The sequence below is a fragment of the Hypomesus transpacificus genome, chromosome 18 (genome assembly GCF_021917145.1).
Source record: "Hypomesus transpacificus isolate Combined female chromosome 18, fHypTra1, whole genome shotgun sequence".
In the NCBI taxonomy this organism is placed as follows: Eukaryota; Metazoa; Chordata; class Actinopteri; order Osmeriformes; family Osmeridae; genus Hypomesus; species Hypomesus transpacificus.
Window position 1 is genome coordinate 4,572,173 of NC_061077.1, and position 19,169 is coordinate 4,591,341.

The window sequence follows — 19,169 nt, forward strand, 5'->3', positions numbered from 1 at the left end:
AGGACCCGGGCGCACCCACAGTGGCCCCAGTGTCGAGAGACGCTCACTAAAGGTCAGTCTCCAGGCCCACTGTGACTCTGTCCGTGTGTGACTTTGCAGTCGGAGCCTCTGTCGACCCCGCGGGCGTGACCATGCTGGACTCCATTAAGATCTATGGGAAGACCAAGGAGCAGTTTGGCTGGCCGGACGAGCCGCCCGAGGACTTCCCCTCGGCCTCGGTCAACAACGTGTGCAGCCCCAACCTCAACCAGGGCAACGGCACGGTGGACGGAGAGGTGGCCACGCCCACCTCCACCAGCGGCACGGTGCTGGAGAGGTGAGACCGGGCCCGGGGGTCAGAGGTCACCGCAGGGCTTTCTGACAAGAGTGCCATGTTCTGCTTCTCATTAGAGTTTAGAGTAATAGTGGTGTCGTATTTGATGGGTTTTAGTGTTGATGATATAGTGGTGTTATACTTGAAATATGGGGTTTTCTAGTAAAGCAATATAACCTTTTAAAAGCTAGTTTTATTGCTTATACCACTTCAATAAGTTTCTTGAGGCGGTAATGGAAGCTTCTTATCGAGCTGTTCAAAACCATTCTGTTATTACCATGCGGCCAAACCTGTGTGCATTGGTTTGGTAGTTCCTGTGGTGTCCACTTGTAGGGTGACCCTGAGTCAGCTGAGGGTGCTGGTGTGGAGAGGGGGACCTCTGTGTGTCTGTGTGTGTGTCCAGTGCATGGCTGCTCTCATGAGGACCTGTTTCTGCATGCCTCTCTTCTGTTCAATTGAGTCATTTACTTTCACTTGTTTCTTTCTGTGTTCCTCACATTTTTTTTTCTTTTTCTTTGCTCCCAAAAATACAATAAAAAGTTGTGAAACTGAGTCCTTATCAACCCTGGACCGGTTAGTAACTGTCCTTTCTCTGCTTGTTTGCATGGTGTGTGTTTGTGTTTGTGTGTCCAAGCTTGTTCATACCATTTACAACGCACAGTAGAAAAAAAAACATCACTTTGAGGTTTCCTCTAACAACAAAACTTAGTCTTGCTTCAAAAGCAGACTACAGATTGCTGACTTCAGGTTGCTTTTGCTGGTTATTAGTTGCTAGAATAGCGTGTGAAGGTGGTTGTGGCCGTTCTGACAGTGTGTCTCTCCCCCAGGCTGGTGGTGAGCTCTCTGGAGGCTCTGGAGAGCTGCTTCGCTGTGGGCTCCTCCAATGAAAAGGTGTGTGAAGAAAGAGGCCCTTCATCTCTCCCAGTCTGCTGTACACAGCCACAAGGATGTAGGAGCTGTAATGTGTGTGTGTGTGTGTGTGTCTTCAGGAGAAGAACAAGGCTGTTGCCCTTGAGCTGGCCACCCTGCTCCTGTCCATGCCTACTCCAGCAGGAGTGCAGCAGCAGACCAAGGGGCTTCTGGCCAGCCTGCACACCAGCCGCACGGCCTACCACAACCACAAGGTACCCTCTCACCCACACACCCACACACACTGCTGTGGCAACCATTAGGACCGCCCTCCAAACCACTCAAAGGATTCATCTCTGGAAGGATATTGGCACCTAATACCTCCTCCCTACAGCTTTCTAGCTGTGTAATGTGTCCCTGTGTGTGTGTGTCTGTGTGTGTGCAGGACCAGTCTCTGCTGAGTAACGCGGTGCAGTGTCTGAACCGCTGCAGCCGTGACGGCAGGGACCTGGATCCAGACGTGTTCCAGAGGCTGGTCATCACCGCCCGCTCCATCGCCATCATGAGACCCAACAACCTGGTGCACTTCACCGAGACCAAGCCCCCCCATGCAGACACAGGTAGCCAACATCTCACTAAGCTACTGACACCAGCCTGAGTCCATCCTTTTGGTGGTCATGATGACATATAAACCTCGTACCTTGCTCGTGGTCTTTCCAGAAATGACAGAGGACGGCGTGCAGAAGTCAGCGGACAGTGAGAGCTGTAACTTCATCATGCAGCTGGTGAACAACTTCTGGAAGCTCCATGCTCTCAAACCAAAGAACGCCTTCCTGGCCCCTGCCTGTCTGCCAGGTACAGCAGCATCCATACCTAGCAGGGCTGGAGCCATCTCTGCTCGCCGGCTCCTTTATCTGGGCTCTGTTGTGATTCCTGTTGTCTTGATCCTTCCTCCAGGTCTGACTCATGTTGAGGCCACTGTCAACGCCCTGGTGGACATCATCCATGGGTATTGCACGTGTGAACTCGACTACATCAACGTGGCTTCCAAAATCTACATGCAGATGTTACTGTGCCCGGTATGTTACATTTGTATTGAGACTCTTTCTTTTCTGATATACTCTGTACTGCCTCGTTTGAAAAACGTGTACTGTGTATAAAAGACCGTAACCACCTTCTCTTCTGTCTCGTTCCAGGACATCTCTGTGAGCTTCGCTTGTAAGCAGGCCCTGATTCGAGTGCTTCGACCTAGAAACAAACGCCGCCATGTGACCCTTCCATCTCCCCCACGCTCCAACACACCCATGGGTAGGTACCCCCCCCCCCCCCCTGACTCCACACCTGTAGACCGTCACGTGACAGGAAGGGCACAGCCCTGGTGTCAGGGGGCCTGGTCCTCACCCTGTCCACTCCCACATCGTCACAGGGGATAAAGACGACGACGACGACGACGATGCTGACGACAAGATGCAGCCGTCCGGCCTGCCGGGGGGAGAGGGAGGCAGACAGGAGAGCCACGACCAGAGCGAGGTGGACCACGGGGACTTTGAGATGGTGGTGAGACTGGATCAACAGCTTGGCGCTTAACGGCCCCTGCAGGCCTCTGTGTTGGGGCCCAGGTGTCTGGTGTTACGGGACCATGTGTGTTGGGATGGGGTGTTTGAACTGGATGGACCTGTGTTCTGGTGTTCTGTCCCAGTCTGAGTCCATGGTCCTGGAGACGGCGGAGAACGTCAACAACGGGAACCCGTCTCCTCTGGAGGCCCTGCTGGCGGGGGCGGAGGGCTTCCCCCCCATGCTGGACATCCCCCCCGACGCAGACGACGAGACCATGGTGGAGCTGGCCATCGCTCTCAGCCTGCAGCAGGACCAGCAAGGTACGCACCCATACTCACCCAGGACACACACACACACACTCGTGGGGGTGGAACTGAAGCTTTGATGGTCTGACCGGCTTGATTGATAGTAGAAAGGAAAGTGCAGCGGTGTTGTTCTGTGTGGTGCTGTGGTGCTGAAGCCTGTGTGGTTGTGTTGGTGCAGGCAGCAGCAGCAGTGCCCTGGGCCTGCAGAGTCTGGGCCTGTCTGGCCTGTCTGGCCAGGCTCCCAGCTCCTCCTCCCTGGACGCAGGCACCCTGTCAGACACCACAGCATCAGGTAACGAGGCCCAACCACACACTCTCTCTCACACACACACACACACACACAACAACACTTTCTGGGGCATCAATTGTTCAGTTTTTCTTACGTATTTTGCTGAAATCAGTGACTTTCAGTTGTGTGTGTGTGTTGACGTGCAGTTTCAAGTTAGCCTGTTCCGGCCAGGCCAGAGTGTCTGGTGTTTTTCCTGTAACAGCTGTGGTTATGGTTTCAGCCCCAGCCTCAGACGACGAGGGCAGCACGGCGGCCACGGACGGCTCCACCCTGCGCACCTCCCCCGCCGAGCACGGGGGCAGCGTGGGCTCCGAGAGCGGGGGCTCCGCCATCGACTCTGTCGCCGGGGAGCACAGCGGTGAGGGGGCTTCCAGCCAGGGCTGCTGCTCTGGGCCCACACCCCCACACAGCACCCTGCCCCTGGCCCAAGGCTGTGCTCCTAACCCCGCCCCCCCCTCTGCTGGCTGTGTTTCAGTGTCGGGCCGCAGCAGTGCCTATGGAGACACCACAGTGGAGGGCCACCCAGCGGGGCCGGGCAGCGTGAGCTCCAGCACAGGGGCCATCAGCACCACCACGGCCCAGCAGGAGGGGGAGGGCTCCGAGGGGGAGGGCGAGACCGAGGGAGACATCCACACCAGCAACAGGTCAGCATCCACACACACACACACAGACAACACCAGCCTGGACGACAGAGGGCTGAACTTGACTCCCAGGGTTGTGTGCGTGCGTGTTCCCCTCCAGGCTCCACATGGTGCGTCTGATGCTGCTGGAGCGCCTGCTGCAGCACCTGCCTCTGCTGCACTGCGTGGGCGGGGTCCACGCCATCCCCTACATGCAGGTGGTCCTCATGCTGACCTCCGACCTGGACGGGGAGGACGACAAGGACAAGGGCGCCCTGGACGACCTGCTGGCCCAGCTGATCGCCGAGCTGGGCATGCACAAGAAGGACGTGTCCAAGAAGAACGAGCGCAGCCCCATCAACGAGGTGCACCTGGTCATCATGAGGCTGCTCAGCGTCTTCATGTCCCGCACCAAGTCAGGCTCCAAGTCCTCCTCCGAGGTACGCTCTTCATCCACACACTGCTCCCACGCTCCTCATCCACGCTCCTCATCCACACACTGCTCCCACGCTCCTCATCCACACACTGCTCCCACGCTCCTCATCCACACACTGCTCCCAAGCTCCTCATCCACACACTGCTCCCACGCTCCTCATCCACACACTTCTGCTACGCTCCTCATCCACACACGACCAGTGGATGTTATCCACTACCCTGTTGTCTTAGCTGGCATACGTATTTAACGTTTCTTCTCATGTCATGGACTCTGTGCTGTGGTGGCTCACCTGGGCTTCTCCCTCTTGGTCCCTGCAGTCGTCCTCTCTGATCTCCAACGCCACAGCCACCGCCCTGCTCAGCCTGGGCGCCATCGACTACTGTCTGCACGTGCTCAAGTCTCTGCTGGACTTCTGGAAGAGCCAGCAGGGGGAGGAGGAGCCTGTGGCGGCCAGCCAGCTGCTCAGACCCCACACAGCCTCCTCTCCCCCAGACATGAGCCCCTTCTTCCTGCGCCAGTATGTCAAGGTACGGAGGAACTGAAGACGTCCTGGTTTCAACCCCTGAAAGCTGACCACAGTGGACACAGTTTCATTTGGGCGAATTCTCAAGCTGTGATTTCATTTGTCGTGTGTGTGTTCTGTGTCCCCCCAGGGCCATGCAGCAGATGTGTTTGAGGCCTACTCGCAGCTCCTGACTGAGATGGTGCTGCGGCTGCCCTATCAGATCAAAAAGATCGCAGACACCAATCCCCGCATCCCGCCTCCTGTTTTCGACCACTCCTGGTTTTACTTCCTGTCTGAAGTACGTGTGTTTTCCCAGACTGCTCGGACCCCCGTTAACACACACACACACACCCCCAAACTCACACTAATGGGCTTGCGTGGTGTGTTGTGTGTGTGTGTGTGTGTGTGTGTAGTACCTGATGATCCAGCAGACCCCCTTCGTGAGGCGGCAGGTGCGGAAGCTGCTGCTCTTCATCTGCGGCTCCAAGGAGAAGTACCGGCAGCTCAGGGACCTGCACACGCTCGACTCCCACGTCCGCGCCATCAAGAAGCTCCTGGAGGAGCAGGGCATCTTCCTGCGGGCCGGGGTGGTCACGGCCACCTCGGGCTCCGCCCTGCAGTACGACACGCTCATCAGTCTGGTGAGAGTCCTGCTAAGGCCTTGGGTCCAGCCTGGAGCCCTGGAGAAAGCACAGGCTCCCTAGTCGGGTGCACTGTAGAAGATGTTCATGTTGCCTCATGTTCATGTTGAAGATGTTCATTCATGCTCATTCATGCTCGCCTGTTTGTTGCCTCGCCTAAGAGACTGTATCGTTCTCACCATAGATGGAACACCTGAAAGCCTGTGCTGAGATAGCCACCCAGAGGACCATCAACTGGCAGAAGTTCTGTATGAAGGATGACTGTAAGTAGCCTGAACCGACACTTGACTGAAATTGATGAACCAATGAATTGATTTCTTGGCCTCCCTTCCTGACTCCTCTCCCCCTCTTCCTTCTCCCCCCCTCCTCTCTCTGGCCTCCAGCCGTGCTGTACTTCCTGCTGCAGGTCAGCTTCCTGGTGGACGAGGGCGTGTCCCCTGTGCTGCTGCAGCTGCTCTCCTGTGCCCTGTGTGGCAGCAAGGTGCTGGCCAGCTCCTCCTCCTCAGGCGGGGGCTCCGGGGGGGCGGGGGGCACCGGGGCCTCCCAGTCCTCCCAGAGCAAGTCCTCCAGTAAGAAGAGCAAGAAGGAGGACAAGGAGAAGGACAAAGAGGGTGAGAGGCTGAGGGAACTCCTCATTTAGGGGCAGAGCAGAACTCCCCCATGCACACGATTGAGGTGTAGTTGTTTTGAGTTTTAGAGGGGGAAAGGTTTAGTTATAGTGCTTAGTGTTAGTGTTGTACCTAGGCTAGGAACATGTCGTTCTGAGTGTTGTGTTGGCTGGGTCTCTGTTCAGGCGATGGCGTGGGCAGTCAGGAGGACCAGCTGTGCACAGCGCTGGTCAGTCAGCTCAACAAGTTTGCCGACAAGGAGACGCTCATCCAGTTCCTGCGCTGCTTCCTGCTCGAGTCCAACTCATCTGCTGTGCGCTGGCAGGCCCACTGCCTAGCCCTGCACATCTACAGGTACTGACTGTGCCTCTGGACGAGGGCTGTTGTGGATGCACTTGGACAGCTCCATGTCCTCCATGCCTGCATGTTAAACCAGTATAGACCCACAAACAGGAATTCAGAATCTAGACACAACAAGCCACCCTAGCGTGTGTTGATCAGGAGGTGTGTATCTGACCCCCCTCCCCCTCCCTCAGGAACTCAAACAAGTCCCAGCAGGAGCTGCTGCTGGACCTGACCTGGGCCATCTGGCCCGAGCTGCCTGCATACGGACGCAAAGCTGCTCAGTTCGTGGACCTGCTGGGCTACTTCTCCCTGAAGACCCCACAGACCGAGAAGAAAGTGAGTCCGAAAGCTCACGCTGTCGACGCCCGCGCAGGATCTCGCAGTCTAGCTGCTGAGAAAGAGACGCTCCAAGTCAGGTCCTCCTGACTCTCCCCCTCCTGTCTTTCAGTTGAAGGAGTATTCCCAGAAGGCCGTGGAAATTTTGAGGACACAAAACCACATTCTGACCAACCATCCCAACTCCAACATCTACAAGTATGATAACAACTGCCTAGATAGACACAGGAGCGATGAGCAGATCATGATGGCAGGTCGCTGGGATGTTATTCACTCACCATGGTTCTGTTTTCTCCTGTGCAGCACCCTGTCTGGTTTGGTGGAGTTTGATGGCTTCTTCCTGGAGAGTGACCCCTGCCTGGTGTGCAACAACCCAGAAGTTCCCTTCTCTGTAAGTGCAGCTGCATGGTTCAGAACCCCCCGTGTCTCCAGCCAGGGAGGAGGGGGGCTGTGGCTGGGTACTGTGCAGGGTCTCTGGGTAGCATTTGCACTGAAAGTACACTTGTTTTGATTTGACCTGAACAGTCAACTCCTGGTCTCTCTTCCTACCTCTTCAGAATATCAAACTGTCGTCTATCAAAGTGGACACGCGCTACACCACCACTCAGCAGGTGGTCAAGCTCATCGGGAGCCACACCATCAGCAAGGTCACGGTGAAGATCGGCGATCTGAAGCGCACCAAGATGGTCCGCACCATCAACCTCTACTACAACAACAGGACTGTGCAGGCCATCGTGGAGCTGAAGAACAAGTGAGTTTCTGCCCCGAACCCCACTGGGTGTGTAAACGAAGCCCCCGCGCTCAGCGCTGCTTCTCTAGCTGTGCCCTGTGTGTGTCCTCCCAGGCCTGCCCGCTGGCACAAAGCCAAGAAGGTTCAGCTGACCCCCGGGCAGACCGAGGTCAAGATTGACCTGCCTCTGCCCATCGTGGCCTCCAACCTGATGATCGAGTTCTCGGACTTCTACGAGAACTACCAGGCCTCCACAGAGACCCTGCAGTGCCCGCGCTGCAGCGCCTCGGTGCCCGCTAACCCCGGGGTGTGTGGCAACTGTGGAGAGAACGTCTACCAGTGCCACAAGTGCAGGTCAATAAAGGATTCAGCCGGCTCATTCATTCCTCAGCAGATGAACGTATAGAGCCCATATGCTGACGAGGACTGTTTCTCATCCAGGTCCATCAATTATGATGAAAAGGACCCCTTCCTATGCAATGCTTGTGGCTTCTGCAAGTATGCCCGCTTTGACTTCATGCTGTACGCCAGGCCGTGCTGCGCTGTGGATCCTATAGAGAATGAGGAGGACAGGAAAAAGGTCTGGATTTGTCTGTTAACACTCGGATCAGTTGACAGTCACAGTGTCATGTCCACCCACAGCCACTAGGGGTGTATTTCTTTTCTAATGATAAGCACAGGGAAAGTCCCCACCAGCCTTCTCATGCCTGTGGCCGGCTGTGTTTCTGTCAGGCGGTGACTAACATCAACACCCTGCTGGACAAGGCTGACAGAGTGTACCACCAGCTGATGGGCCACCGGCCTCAGCTGGAGAGCCTGCTGTCCAAGGTCAACGAGGCGGCACCTGAGAAACCCCAGGTAGGTGGTGGACATGGGGATGACATGGTGGTGACATAGTCAAATGAAAATGTATGGTCTGATGACCCAAACTCATGCTGTTGACCCTGTCCTCCCCCCAGGATGACTCGGGAGCAGGGGCGGGGCTGGGCACGTCCTCGGCCAATGTGAACAGGTACATCCAGCAGCTGGCGCAGGAGTACAGCGGAGACTGCAAGACCTCCTTCGACGAGCTCTCCAAGATCATCCAGGTGAGGGCCGTGGGGATATTTACAGTTAGTTTTCTGTCGAGGGTTCAATCGAGGCTGAACATGTCTCAGTGACACATCGAGCCGTCGTGGAGGATACGAGTGTGACCTCCTCCCTCCATCCCTCTCAGAAAGTGCTAGCGTCTCGCAAGGAGCTGCTGGAGTACGACCTCCAGCAGAGAGAGGCCGCCACCAAGTCGTCCCGCAGCAGCAGCCACCAGCCCACCTTCACGGCCAGTCAGTACCGGGCCCTGTCCGTGCTGGGCTGCGGACACACCTCCTCCAACAAGTGCTACGGCTGTGCCTCGGCCGTCACGGGCCACTGCATCACCCTGCTGCGCGCCCTGGCCACCAACCCAGCCCTGCGGCAGATCCTGGTGCTGCAGGGCCTCATCCGGGAGCTGTTTGAGTACAACCTGAGGCGGGGCACGGCCGCCATGAGGGAGGAGGTCCGTCAGCTGGTCTGCCTGCTCACCAGAGATCACCCGGAGGCCACGCAGCAGATGAATGACCTCATTCTAGCCAAGGTGTCAGCTGCACTCAAAGGCCACTGGGCCAATCCTGACCTGGTAGGTATTCACCCCACTTACACTGGACTGCCTGTCCTTACTGTTTGGAAGACAAGAGTATGTGGGAAATGTGTTTCTTCGAGGTGAAGGCGAAAGGTATTTCCTTAGGCAGCATGAGTTTTGACATCAGTGTGTTTATTTGCTTCCTTACAGGTCAGTAGTCTGCAATATGAGATGCTGTTGCTGACAGACTCCATATCTAAAGAAGGAGGATGCTGGGAGTTACGGTTGCGCTGTGGTAAGTCTTTTTTTGTTTGTTGAACAATTTGCTTGTATTAAAGGTAGAACCTTTAGTTGCTGAGGTAGGAGTGTGGTTAGGGCTGATGCCTCTGCCCCCTGAGGTAGGAGTGTGGTTAGGGCTGATGCCTCTGCCCCCTGAGGTAGGAGTGTGGTTAGGGCTGATGCCTCTGCCCCCTGAGGTAGGAGTGTGGTTAGAGCTGATGCCTCTGCCCCCTGAGGTAGGAGTGTGGTTAGGGCTGATGCCTCTGCCCCCTGAGGTAGGAGTGTGGTTAGAGCTGATGCCTCTGCCCCCTGAGGTAGGAGTGTGGTTAGGGCTGATGCCTCTGCCCCCTGAGGTAGGAGTGTGGTTAGGGCTGATGCCTCTGCCCCCTGAGGTAGGAGTGTGGTTAGAGCTGATGCCTCTGCCCCCTGAGGTAGGAGTGTGGTTAGGGCTGATGCCTCTGCCCCCTGAGGTAGGAGTGTGGTTAGAGCTGATGCCTCTGCCCCCTGAGGTAGGAGTGTGGTTAGGGCTGATGCCTCTGCCCCCTGAGGTAGGAGTGTGGTTAGAGCTGATGCCTCTGCCCCCTGAGGTAGGAGTGTGGTTAGGGCTGATGCCTCTGCCCCCTGAGGTAGGAGTGTGGTTAGGGCTGATGCCTCTGCCCCCTGAGGTAGGAGTGTGGTTAGGGCTGATGCCTCTGCCCCCTGAGGTAGGAGTGTGGTTAGGGCTGATGCCTCTGCCCCCTCAGCCCTCAGCCTGTTCCTCATGGCTGTGAACATCAAAACCCCTGTGGTGGTGGAGAACATCACGCTCATGTGCCTGAGGATCCTGCAGAAGCTCATCAAACCCCCTGCTCCCACCAGCAAGAAGAACAAGGTACACACAGCACGGCTGCTCAGATATCACACACACACACACACACCCACTGCAGCACGACTCCCTGTCAGGTACACTGACCTGTGTGTTTGTTTGTTTTTAGGATTCTGCTGTAGAGTCGCTGACCACAGTCAAGCCCTACAGCAACGAGATTCATGCTCAGGCCCAACTCTGGTTGAAAAAGGACCCCAAAGCATCTTATGAAGCCTGGAAAAAGTGCCTTCCAGCTAGATGTGAGTGTTAATGGCATGATATGAAATATTCATATACATACATTATGCAAGCAGAGTATAAATCACAACCGTATTAAAATGAGGACCATGTATTTGTGCCCTCAGGCCAGGAGACTGCGTCTAAGCCCCAGAACAAGGCGGAGGTGCGCAGGCAGTACCTTCTGGAGAAGTACTCATGGAAGTGGAAACAGTTCATGAGGGCCAAGTCAGAAGGCCTCTTTCCCCGGCTGCTCAAACTCAGCCACAACAACTGGCTGCGTCAGGTAGCGTCCTGCACCTCCACTAGGGCTGCATCTGCCCACTGCACCCAGGCTGCATGCTGCAGGCTGCATGCTGCAGGCTGCATGCCAGCTCGTGGCTCACTGGCTGCTGTGTTGTTGCCTCTCCCAGGTGCTGTTCACGCCAGCCACCCAGGCAGCCAGGCAGGCAGCATGCACCATCGTGGAAGCCCTCACCACCATCCCGAGCCGCAAGCAGCAGGTGTTGGACCTGCTCACCAGGTACGAGGCACAGGAATATTCTAGATGTTTGTTGAACTATCAGACCTTCAGCATCACCTTTTTAGGTCAATTTCAATTTCATATATTGTAATATAATTTCATAAAATCATTTCATATGTTGTAATATATGAAATATAGATGATATTTGTCATATCGGTGCAATATGCTCACTGTGTGTGTGTTTGTCAGTTACTTGGATGAGCTGAGCGTAGCTGGCGAGTGTGCAGCAGAGTACCTGGGTCTGTACCAGAAGCTCATCAAGCCGGCTCATTGGAAGGTGTACCTGGCAGCCCGTGGGGTCCTGCCCTACATTGGGAACCTCATCACCAAGGTACTGGCTCCTCCAGCCAGCCACGACAGCCTGGACCTCACCTTTACTATCTTCTCTAGCTTGTGGAAATCTGGAATGTATTCACTGTTTGGAATTGAATGAGCGAGTACATTAGTGTACTCTGTCAGATGAACTCGTAGTTAAGTGGTGCTTTTACTCCCCTAGGAAATCGCCAACCTGTTGGCATTGGAGGAGGCCACACTGAGCACAGACCTGCAGCAAGGCTACGCCCTCAAGAGCCTGACCGGTATGTAGCCTGTAACAGACCTTCATCACGTGCACTAAAGCCTTCAGTAATATGTGTATTAAACTCCCGGACTGTGTGCCTTGCAGGTCTACTATCCTCGTTTGTGGAGGTGGAATCCATCAAGCGTCACTTCAAGAGCCGCCTGGTGGGCACCGTGCTCAACGGCTACCTGTGCCTGAGGAAGCTGGTGGTGCAGCGCACCAAGCTCATCGACGAGACCCAGGACATGCTGCTGGAGATGCTGGAGGACATGACCACAGGTACGCCCCCACCCGCCCTGGCTCCGCTTCCAAACCTCTCGGCCTAGTCCTCCACTACGCTGGAGCTACAGGTAGAGATGTGCAGGGCTGCATTGTGCTGTGTCTTAGCACACGACAGAGCTGTAACCTAGTCCTGTCTGCTCACAGGGACAGAGTCTGAGACCAAGGCCTTCATGGCGGTTTGCATCGAGACCGCAAAGCGCTACAACCTGGATGACTACCGGACTCCAGTGTTCATCTTTGAGAGGCTATGCAGCATCATCTACCCTGTGAGTGAAGGGGGGTATTGTGGAACGTATAACATGTCCACACACATGTATGGATCGAGGGGCACAGCTAAACATCTCCCCTTCCCCCAGGAGGAGAACGAGGTGACTGAGTTCTTTGTGACTCTGGAGAAAGACCCCCAGCAGGAGGACTTCCTGCAGGGCCGCATGCCAGGGAACCCCTACAGCAGCAACGAGCCGGGCATCGGCCCCCTCATGAGGGACATCAAGAACAAGATCTGCCAGGACTGTGACCTGGTGGCCCTGCTGGAGGACGACAGCGGCATGGAGGTACCTGGCACCGTGCTCTTATCAGGCCTGATGGCGCATGCAGCCACTGGTGGATGCCCGGTTTGCAATTAACAAATGAGGTGACACAACTGTTTGATGGAAGTGGGCCCTGATCTTCTCATGCCTCTTCCTGTTCCAGCTTCTAGTGAACAACAAGATCATCAGTTTGGATCTGTCAGTGGTGGAGGTCTACAAGAAGGTGTGGTGCCCAACCAACGAGGTGAGAGCTAATAAATGCACACCACTTCCCGCCGCTAGATCTACCCAGGGATATCGTCTGTGGTTCTTAGCAGCTGTGGAGGCTTGTTGTTGAAGATGTATATCGTGTTTGGTTGTTGTCAGGGCGAGCCCATGAGGATCATCTACCGGATGAGGGGGTTGCTAGGAGACGCCACCGAGGAGTTCATCGAGTCACTGGACTCAACCACGGGTGAGACACCAAGTCCATTCTAATGAAGCCTCAGTCCTAGTGAGTCATACTGCTAAGGAGAGGGAAGGATGACCTTTTGCTGAGATGGTCTTTGTCCTCTCACCAACCTGTAGATGAAGAGGAGGATGACGAGGAGGTGTACAAGATGGCGGGGGTGATGGCGCAGTGTGGTGGCTTGGAGTGCATGCTCAGCAGGCTGTCTGGAATCAAGGACTTCAAGCAGGGGAGACATCTACTCACGGTTGGTCAACAGTCGTTTGAAGCCGCTAACACGTCCTGACATAATCCAGTGATAGAGATTTGACAGCCGTGGTTAATGACTCTTATCCTCGCTCTTCTCGCTGCCCAGGTCTTGCTGAAGCTGTTTAGTTACTGTGTGAAGGTCAAAATAAACAGGCAGCAGTTGGTCAAACCAGAGATGAACACTCTCAACGTCATGCTGGGCACACTCAACCTGGTGGGTGTCGTCCTCTTCACTGGCTTCTAATTAGGCCACGACATCAACTATTAAATGATAAGTCGGATACTACTTGGCCATGCTATGAAATGAACCTAACCCGTTGTGTTTGTGTGTCTAGGCGTTGGTGGCAGAGCAGGAGAGTAAGGACAGTGGTGGGGCTTCCATAGCAGAGCAGGTCCTGAGCATCATGGAGATCATTCTGGATGAGGCCAACGCTGAGATCTCAGAGGACAAGGTAGCTCTCTGACACGTCAGGGACCAGAGATTCTAGCACAATGAAATCCATAGAGGACCTGATGACCTGCTGGTGGTAGGCAGGTCTTCCAGAGTGTCGCACAAAGAACTAACTTATGGCTATGCAGGCATAAGCAAACAGCATAATGACAGTTTATCAATGATACAAGCAACATAAATCATAGACAAGCATATTTCTCTCCTGGACATGACCACGGGTTATGTGCTCATGAGCTTAATATAGCAGGGTATAGATCAAACATTGTTTATTATATTCAGAGCATTCTAAACTGTATAAAAGTAATCAAGTGATCATTAGTTATTGATTCATTGATGAGTGGTTAAGGACAGAGCTCTTCAGGTGTTAAAGGCTCCTGTCTTCCAGGGTAACCTGCTGCTTACTGGAGACAAGGACCAGCTGGTGATGCTCCTCGACCAGATCAACACCCCGTTTGTGCGCTCCAACCCCAGTGTCCTGCAGGGCCTCCTGCGCATCATCCCCTACCTGTCCTTCGGAGAGCTGGAGAAGATGCGCATCCTGGTGGAGCGCTTCAAACCCTGCTGCAGCTTCGACAAGTACAAACACTCATGTCTCACTCGAATGTAGCCCAGGACAGTTTGATCTGCATCTACAGCTACGAAGGCAGACTCTTTTCCTATATGTTGTAGATGAACACGTCCCCCTGTGTTTCCCAGGTATGATGAAGAGCACAGTGCTGATGATAAGGTCTTCTTAGACTGCTTCTGTAAAATAGCTGCTGGGATCAAGAACAACAGCAACGGCCATCAGCTCAAAGATCTGATTCTGCAGAAAGGAATCACTCAGAGTGCACTAGACTACATGAAGAAACATATCCCCAATGCCAAAAAGTAAGACGCTCTTCAGGTGTCTGCTCTGTGTCAGTGTGCCTCTCTGTGGTCACCGCTAGATGAAAGACAACTCCCTTTTTAATGGCTGAATTAAACGCTTTCTCTGACCTCCACTCTTTCTTAGCCTGGATGCTGACGTGTGGAAGAAGTTCCTGTCTCGACCAGCTCTGCCCTTCATCCTCAGACTGCTGCGTGGCCTGGCCACTCAGCACCCCCCCACACAGGTACCCTGTACCCAGCAGGCCCACACAGGGACCCAGGGAACCGACTCGGATCCTAATGCCTACATTGATCTAAAGTTGACATCATTCTGCGACACAACACAACACAGCTGATTCCCCAATCCTCCCTTCTCTTTCCTCCCCCCCCTCCCCAGATGTTGATAGGCACAGACTCCATCACCAACCTGCACAAGCTGGAGCAGGTGTCCAGCGACGAGGGCATCGGCACCCTGGCCGAGAACCTGCTGGAAGCGCTGCGGGAGCACGCCGAGGTCAACCTGAAGATTGACGCGGCGCGCCGGGAGACGCGGGCTGAGAAGAAGCGCATGGCCATGGCCATGAGACAGAAGGCTCTGGGCACGCTGGGGATGACGGTAGGGAGGCAGGAAGGAAGGCACATCAGACCTGAAGGATTAGTCCCACTCAGACCTAGCTGCAGGCTGCTCATCGTGCGAGGGGACGTGATGGCCATGGTGGTGCTGCCCTCAACTCCTGCTGCTCTTCTGTTTCAGACCAATGAGAAGGGCCAGGTGGTGACCAAGACCTCGCTGCTGAAGCAGATGGAGGAGTTGATAGAGGAGCCGGGGTTGACCTGCTGTATCTGCAGGGAGGGCTACAAGTTCCAGGTACGCAGCAGCAACACCTCCATGCAGTCCTAGGGCGTGGGGCGGCAAAGTGAACCCGTTTTCATGTCCCTCTTGTTTTTGTGTCTGGGTCACCAGCCTACCAAGGTCCTGGGGATCTACACCTTCACCAAGCGGGTGGCACTGGAAGACTTTGAGAACAAGCCCCGCAAGCAGCAGGGCTACAGCACTGTCTCACACTTTAACATAGTCCACTATGACTGCCACCTTGCTGCTGTCAGGTAGAGACACACACACACACACACACATACACACACATGGAAACACACCAGCCAGTATCTCCTTTATATTTACATTTAGCAGATGCTTTTATCCAAAGCGACTTCCAAGAGAGAGCTTTACAAAAGTGCATAGGTCAATGATCGTAAACAGCGAGATGGAGCATGTAGTTTAATAAGTTACAATTAAACAACATGAACCTCAAGAAGTGCATGAGTGCACCTGTAGGAAAGCAAGCAAAAATAATATAATTCACAGCGAGTCCAAGAAGTTAAATCAGTTACAACTAACCAACAAGAGCTCCTGTGCCTCTTCATTGATGTGTGTGCCTGTTAACCTGCTGCCCAGGCTGGCCCGGGGGAGAGAGGAGTGGGAGAGCGCTGCCCTCCAGAACGCCAACACCAAGTGCAATGGACTGCTCCCTGTGTGGGGGCCGCATGTCCCCGAATCAGCCTTTGCCACCTGCCTGGCGAGGTACACACACACACACTAACACACACACCTACACACACATACAAACTGGTCTGGATACAATGGAAAGTTTGTCCACCGAGAATATGGAATTTCATTGACTCATGGAGTAGGTAGATCACAAAAATAGATTCCAAGAGGTGGATATGTTTACTGGATAGATTGACTGACTTCACATCCTCTCAAGGAAATGTGATTTGCCCATGGTTACTTGACCTTGCACTGCGTGTTCTCCAACTGTGACTCGTCCTCTGGGCTTGCAGGCACAACACATATCTGCAGGAGTGCACAGGACAGAGAGAGCCCACGTACCAGCTCAACATCCACGACACCAAGCTGCTGTTCCTGCGCTTCGCCACCGAGCAGTCCTTCAGCGTGGACACGGGCGGAGGAGGGCGCGAGAGCAACATCCACCTCATCCCCTACATCATCCACACCGTGCTCTACGTCCTCAACACGTACGTGACATCGACCCCCCCCCCCCCCCCCTCTCTACACTCACCATAGGCTGCTGTTCTCAAGTCAGTGGAGGACCGTTTGCGTGCCTACATTTCTCCACCACGCGGCCTCATCGTGGTCAGCCTCGTATAAAGCTCTTGTGGTCCGGAGGTGAAGGTTTCTCACCCTGCACTCCCTCCCTCCTCTCCCCCCCTCCTCTCCTGCAGGACGAGAGCCACGTCTCGGGAGGAGAAGAACCTGCAGGGCTTCCTGGAGCAGCCCTGTGAGAAGTGGGTGGAGACTTCCTACGAGGTGGACGGCCCCCACTACTTCACGGTGCTGGCCATGCACATCCTGCCCCCGGAGCGCTGGAGGACCTGGCGCCTGCACGTCCTCCGCAGGCTGCTGGTCGCCGCACACGCACGCAAGGTCTCGGCCGTGTGCACCAACAAGTAAGACGGCGGGGCACAGGTCTGAGGGAACATGGAAATGTTAGAACTGTTGTCGCGGTTTTCTGTTTCTGTGTGTCTTGTCTTTGGCCATGCACTTAAGTGCTTATAAAAGCATTATCAGGTATTGCATTTGTTTAGCTGCCTCGGGTCTAGTGTCCTCTCATGAACTCGTTCCCCTCAGACTCACAGATAAAACACTGAAGGAGTATGCAGTCTATCGCTCCCCTCTTCTCTTCTGGGGCCTGGTGGATCTGGTGTATGACATGTTCAGGGTAAGAATCGGAAGATCTCCTCCGTGCTGAGAAAGATGCCACTCCACAGTATGGATGTGTGCTCAGACACCTCTCCCCTGCTGTCCTCGTGCAGAAAGTGCCCACCAGTAACACAGAGGGAGGCTGGTCCTTCTCGCTGGCCGAGTACGTGAGGCACAACGACATGCCCATCTACGAAGCCTCGGAGCGCGTGCTCAGGGCCTTCCAGGACGAGCTGATGCCCGCCGAGTCCTTCTCAGAGTTCCTGGATGTCGTCGGTCTGTACTGCACGGGCACACAAACACACTCTAGAGACTCTATACTGTTGGTGTTGATTCCGTCAGCATTTTTTTGACCACATCATTAAGTCTGGTGAGAAAAACGATAACTCAACAATGGCGAGGCTTGTGCTGAGGCTAACTCTGTGTTTCTGTCCAGGTCTTCTATCGGAAACCCCAGACCCAGACCTCTTCCTCCAGGACCTGTTGAACTCTGTGCCCTGATGGTGCCCAGTAAGCCCCCAGACCCCCGGGGTCCATGTCCACCCTGCCCCCCCAGTCAGGTGGTTCAAACGCCGAGGACGGCCACCTCATTGGCCCCGCTAAAGGCACCTTCAAAGGACATCTCTTAACAGAACAGAGACCACAAACTCTGTCTTCTTCTTCCTCTCACACTCACACAACAAACACTTTCACCAACATGCTCCCACACACATACACAGATACAAAACACTTTTTCCCCACTGTCCACATAGTTTTTCTCCTGTTATGACATCCTAAAGTAAATCAGAATTTCTGTGTTGCCTGAGGAGCTGATACATGTCTATGTTTCTGATACAGTTAACACACGGTAGCACCCATGCTATCCCCGCTCTCCTCATGACTGGGGGGAAAAAGTAACACAACAAAAAAAATTGGGATTCAATCCCCACATTTAAAGAGTGATTTTGTGTTATTATTTTTGTTTGTTACAGTTTTAAGTTTTTTGGGGGGATCGGGACAATTTTTGATGTTCTAACTGCACGAGGCCTCAGAGAGTTTCACAGGACTGTGAATGAATCCTCTTGTGTTGAGCACCATTCTCAGCTCTGGCTGTTTTGTCCTTGCGGTAGTTCTTGACTCAGTTTGAGTGATGGGCAAAGCTGGATAGCAGGTGTGTTTTATTGAATTTGCGTTTTTGAATTTTTTTTTATCAGTAACAGACATTTACAATATAGTTGTTTAAGTCAAGCCCTCATTTGGTGATTAGTGATATCTGAAGTTGTGACTGGTTACACCACCTCAAATGAAGCCTAACTGTCCAGATGAATAATAAAAGGGCCTGCATCCTTCCTTTGGACACTCTTTTTGGATGTAAGGTTTTTGTTTCTGCTTGATTTGTATTCTGGTCCCAACACTACTCTGCCCATCTTTATTACCTGTACCTATTCTCCTGGTCCTTGGTTTTGGTCTTCCAGCCAATCATTCTCAAGAATATCCTGCAGATGATTCCCAGACTCTTTCTGGTAAGCAAGGTGCCGCTGAGTCTTGCTCTCAGTGATAAATTAACTCTTTAACATATAGATGCCAACAAAATGGTGTCTTTGTACTCTGAGCTGAATGCATGGTGTGGAGTTCTGAACCCAATTTAGTGTTAATTCGCTTATTCCCGCTGCTACAATGTTCAACTGTTGCTGAATGTCTGCTCTTTGGATTAGCAAATGATTAATAAAGCCCTAATAATTCCACATCTGACCCAGAATTATGACTGGTTTGTTTTTTATAGCATTTTAATAAATTTCCATGCTCATCTATTTGGATATTGAACCATTCATAAAACATGTATTAGAACGTAAGCTATTGCCACAATCTGTGAATCATCTTTAAATGTATATATTTCTTTATAAGGTTTAGTTTCCGATTATTGCAAATTTAAGGGATGATTGTTTCCTGCCACGTCTCAATATTATAAGTTATGTACAAGTTAAATATCATTTTTTGTGTTGTGGCTGTCTTGCAAAACCTAAATAATGTTTGGCCTATGTGGTCAGAGCGGATTCCGACATCGTTTGAGGAGAGAGGGCGGGGCGTA

The 19,169-nt window shown here is 53.6% G+C and overlaps 1 protein-coding gene across 6 annotated transcripts in view; it reads left to right on the forward strand.

Moving 5' to 3' along the window:
* ubr4 (ubiquitin protein ligase E3 component n-recognin 4) overlaps positions 1 to 18,832 on the forward strand; it is a 36,040-nt gene extending 17,208 nt beyond the window's left edge. For 3 of the 6 annotated variants that reach the window (XM_047040958.1, XM_047040962.1, XM_047040961.1), the window contains 56 exons: positions 100 to 316; positions 854 to 886; positions 1,141 to 1,204; positions 1,303 to 1,437; positions 1,608 to 1,782; positions 1,883 to 2,017; positions 2,120 to 2,241; positions 2,359 to 2,470; positions 2,589 to 2,719; positions 2,862 to 3,039; positions 3,203 to 3,316; positions 3,534 to 3,671; positions 3,789 to 3,957; positions 4,055 to 4,373; positions 4,687 to 4,896; positions 5,023 to 5,172; positions 5,288 to 5,515; positions 5,700 to 5,778; positions 5,899 to 6,126; positions 6,309 to 6,477; positions 6,660 to 6,804; positions 6,917 to 7,002; positions 7,108 to 7,195; positions 7,362 to 7,555; positions 7,649 to 7,888; positions 7,976 to 8,114; positions 8,267 to 8,392; positions 8,494 to 8,622; positions 8,751 to 9,188; positions 9,342 to 9,426; positions 10,154 to 10,281; positions 10,385 to 10,514; positions 10,620 to 10,777; positions 10,905 to 11,014; positions 11,204 to 11,345; positions 11,511 to 11,592; positions 11,679 to 11,852; positions 12,000 to 12,121; positions 12,212 to 12,409; positions 12,549 to 12,629; positions 12,752 to 12,839; positions 12,953 to 13,080; positions 13,189 to 13,296; positions 13,418 to 13,534; positions 13,919 to 14,109; positions 14,230 to 14,403; positions 14,528 to 14,627; positions 14,780 to 14,998; positions 15,137 to 15,250; positions 15,347 to 15,489; positions 15,836 to 15,961; positions 16,222 to 16,416; positions 16,624 to 16,848; positions 17,030 to 17,120; positions 17,215 to 17,377; positions 17,538 to 18,832. In XM_047040958.1, coding sequence (XP_046896914.1) covers positions 100 to 316; positions 854 to 886; positions 1,141 to 1,204; positions 1,303 to 1,437; positions 1,608 to 1,782; positions 1,883 to 2,017; positions 2,120 to 2,241; positions 2,359 to 2,470; positions 2,589 to 2,719; positions 2,862 to 3,039; positions 3,203 to 3,316; positions 3,534 to 3,671; positions 3,789 to 3,957; positions 4,055 to 4,373; positions 4,687 to 4,896; positions 5,023 to 5,172; positions 5,288 to 5,515; positions 5,700 to 5,778; positions 5,899 to 6,126; positions 6,309 to 6,477; positions 6,660 to 6,804; positions 6,917 to 7,002; positions 7,108 to 7,195; positions 7,362 to 7,555; positions 7,649 to 7,888; positions 7,976 to 8,114; positions 8,267 to 8,392; positions 8,494 to 8,622; positions 8,751 to 9,188; positions 9,342 to 9,426; positions 10,154 to 10,281; positions 10,385 to 10,514; positions 10,620 to 10,777; positions 10,905 to 11,014; positions 11,204 to 11,345; positions 11,511 to 11,592; positions 11,679 to 11,852; positions 12,000 to 12,121; positions 12,212 to 12,409; positions 12,549 to 12,629; positions 12,752 to 12,839; positions 12,953 to 13,080; positions 13,189 to 13,296; positions 13,418 to 13,534; positions 13,919 to 14,109; positions 14,230 to 14,403; positions 14,528 to 14,627; positions 14,780 to 14,998; positions 15,137 to 15,250; positions 15,347 to 15,489; positions 15,836 to 15,961; positions 16,222 to 16,416; positions 16,624 to 16,848; positions 17,030 to 17,120; positions 17,215 to 17,377; positions 17,538 to 17,602 — 8,348 coding nt within the window. In that variant the 3' untranslated portion in view covers positions 17,603 to 18,832. The remainder of the gene's footprint in view (positions 1 to 99; positions 317 to 853; positions 887 to 1,140; positions 1,205 to 1,302; positions 1,438 to 1,607; positions 1,783 to 1,882; positions 2,018 to 2,119; positions 2,242 to 2,358; positions 2,471 to 2,588; positions 2,720 to 2,861; positions 3,040 to 3,202; positions 3,317 to 3,533; positions 3,672 to 3,788; positions 3,958 to 4,054; positions 4,374 to 4,686; positions 4,897 to 5,022; positions 5,173 to 5,287; positions 5,516 to 5,699; positions 5,779 to 5,898; positions 6,127 to 6,308; positions 6,478 to 6,659; positions 6,805 to 6,916; positions 7,003 to 7,107; positions 7,196 to 7,361; positions 7,556 to 7,648; positions 7,889 to 7,975; positions 8,115 to 8,266; positions 8,393 to 8,493; positions 8,623 to 8,750; positions 9,189 to 9,341; positions 9,427 to 10,153; positions 10,282 to 10,384; positions 10,515 to 10,619; positions 10,778 to 10,904; positions 11,015 to 11,203; positions 11,346 to 11,510; positions 11,593 to 11,678; positions 11,853 to 11,999; positions 12,122 to 12,211; positions 12,410 to 12,548; positions 12,630 to 12,751; positions 12,840 to 12,952; positions 13,081 to 13,188; positions 13,297 to 13,417; positions 13,535 to 13,918; positions 14,110 to 14,229; positions 14,404 to 14,527; positions 14,628 to 14,779; positions 14,999 to 15,136; positions 15,251 to 15,346; positions 15,490 to 15,835; positions 15,962 to 16,221; positions 16,417 to 16,623; positions 16,849 to 17,029; positions 17,121 to 17,214; positions 17,378 to 17,537) is intronic. The other 3 variants (XM_047040960.1, XM_047040963.1, XM_047040959.1) reach the window with 2 other exon arrangements.
* Positions 18,833 to 19,169: the final 337 nt, after the last annotated feature.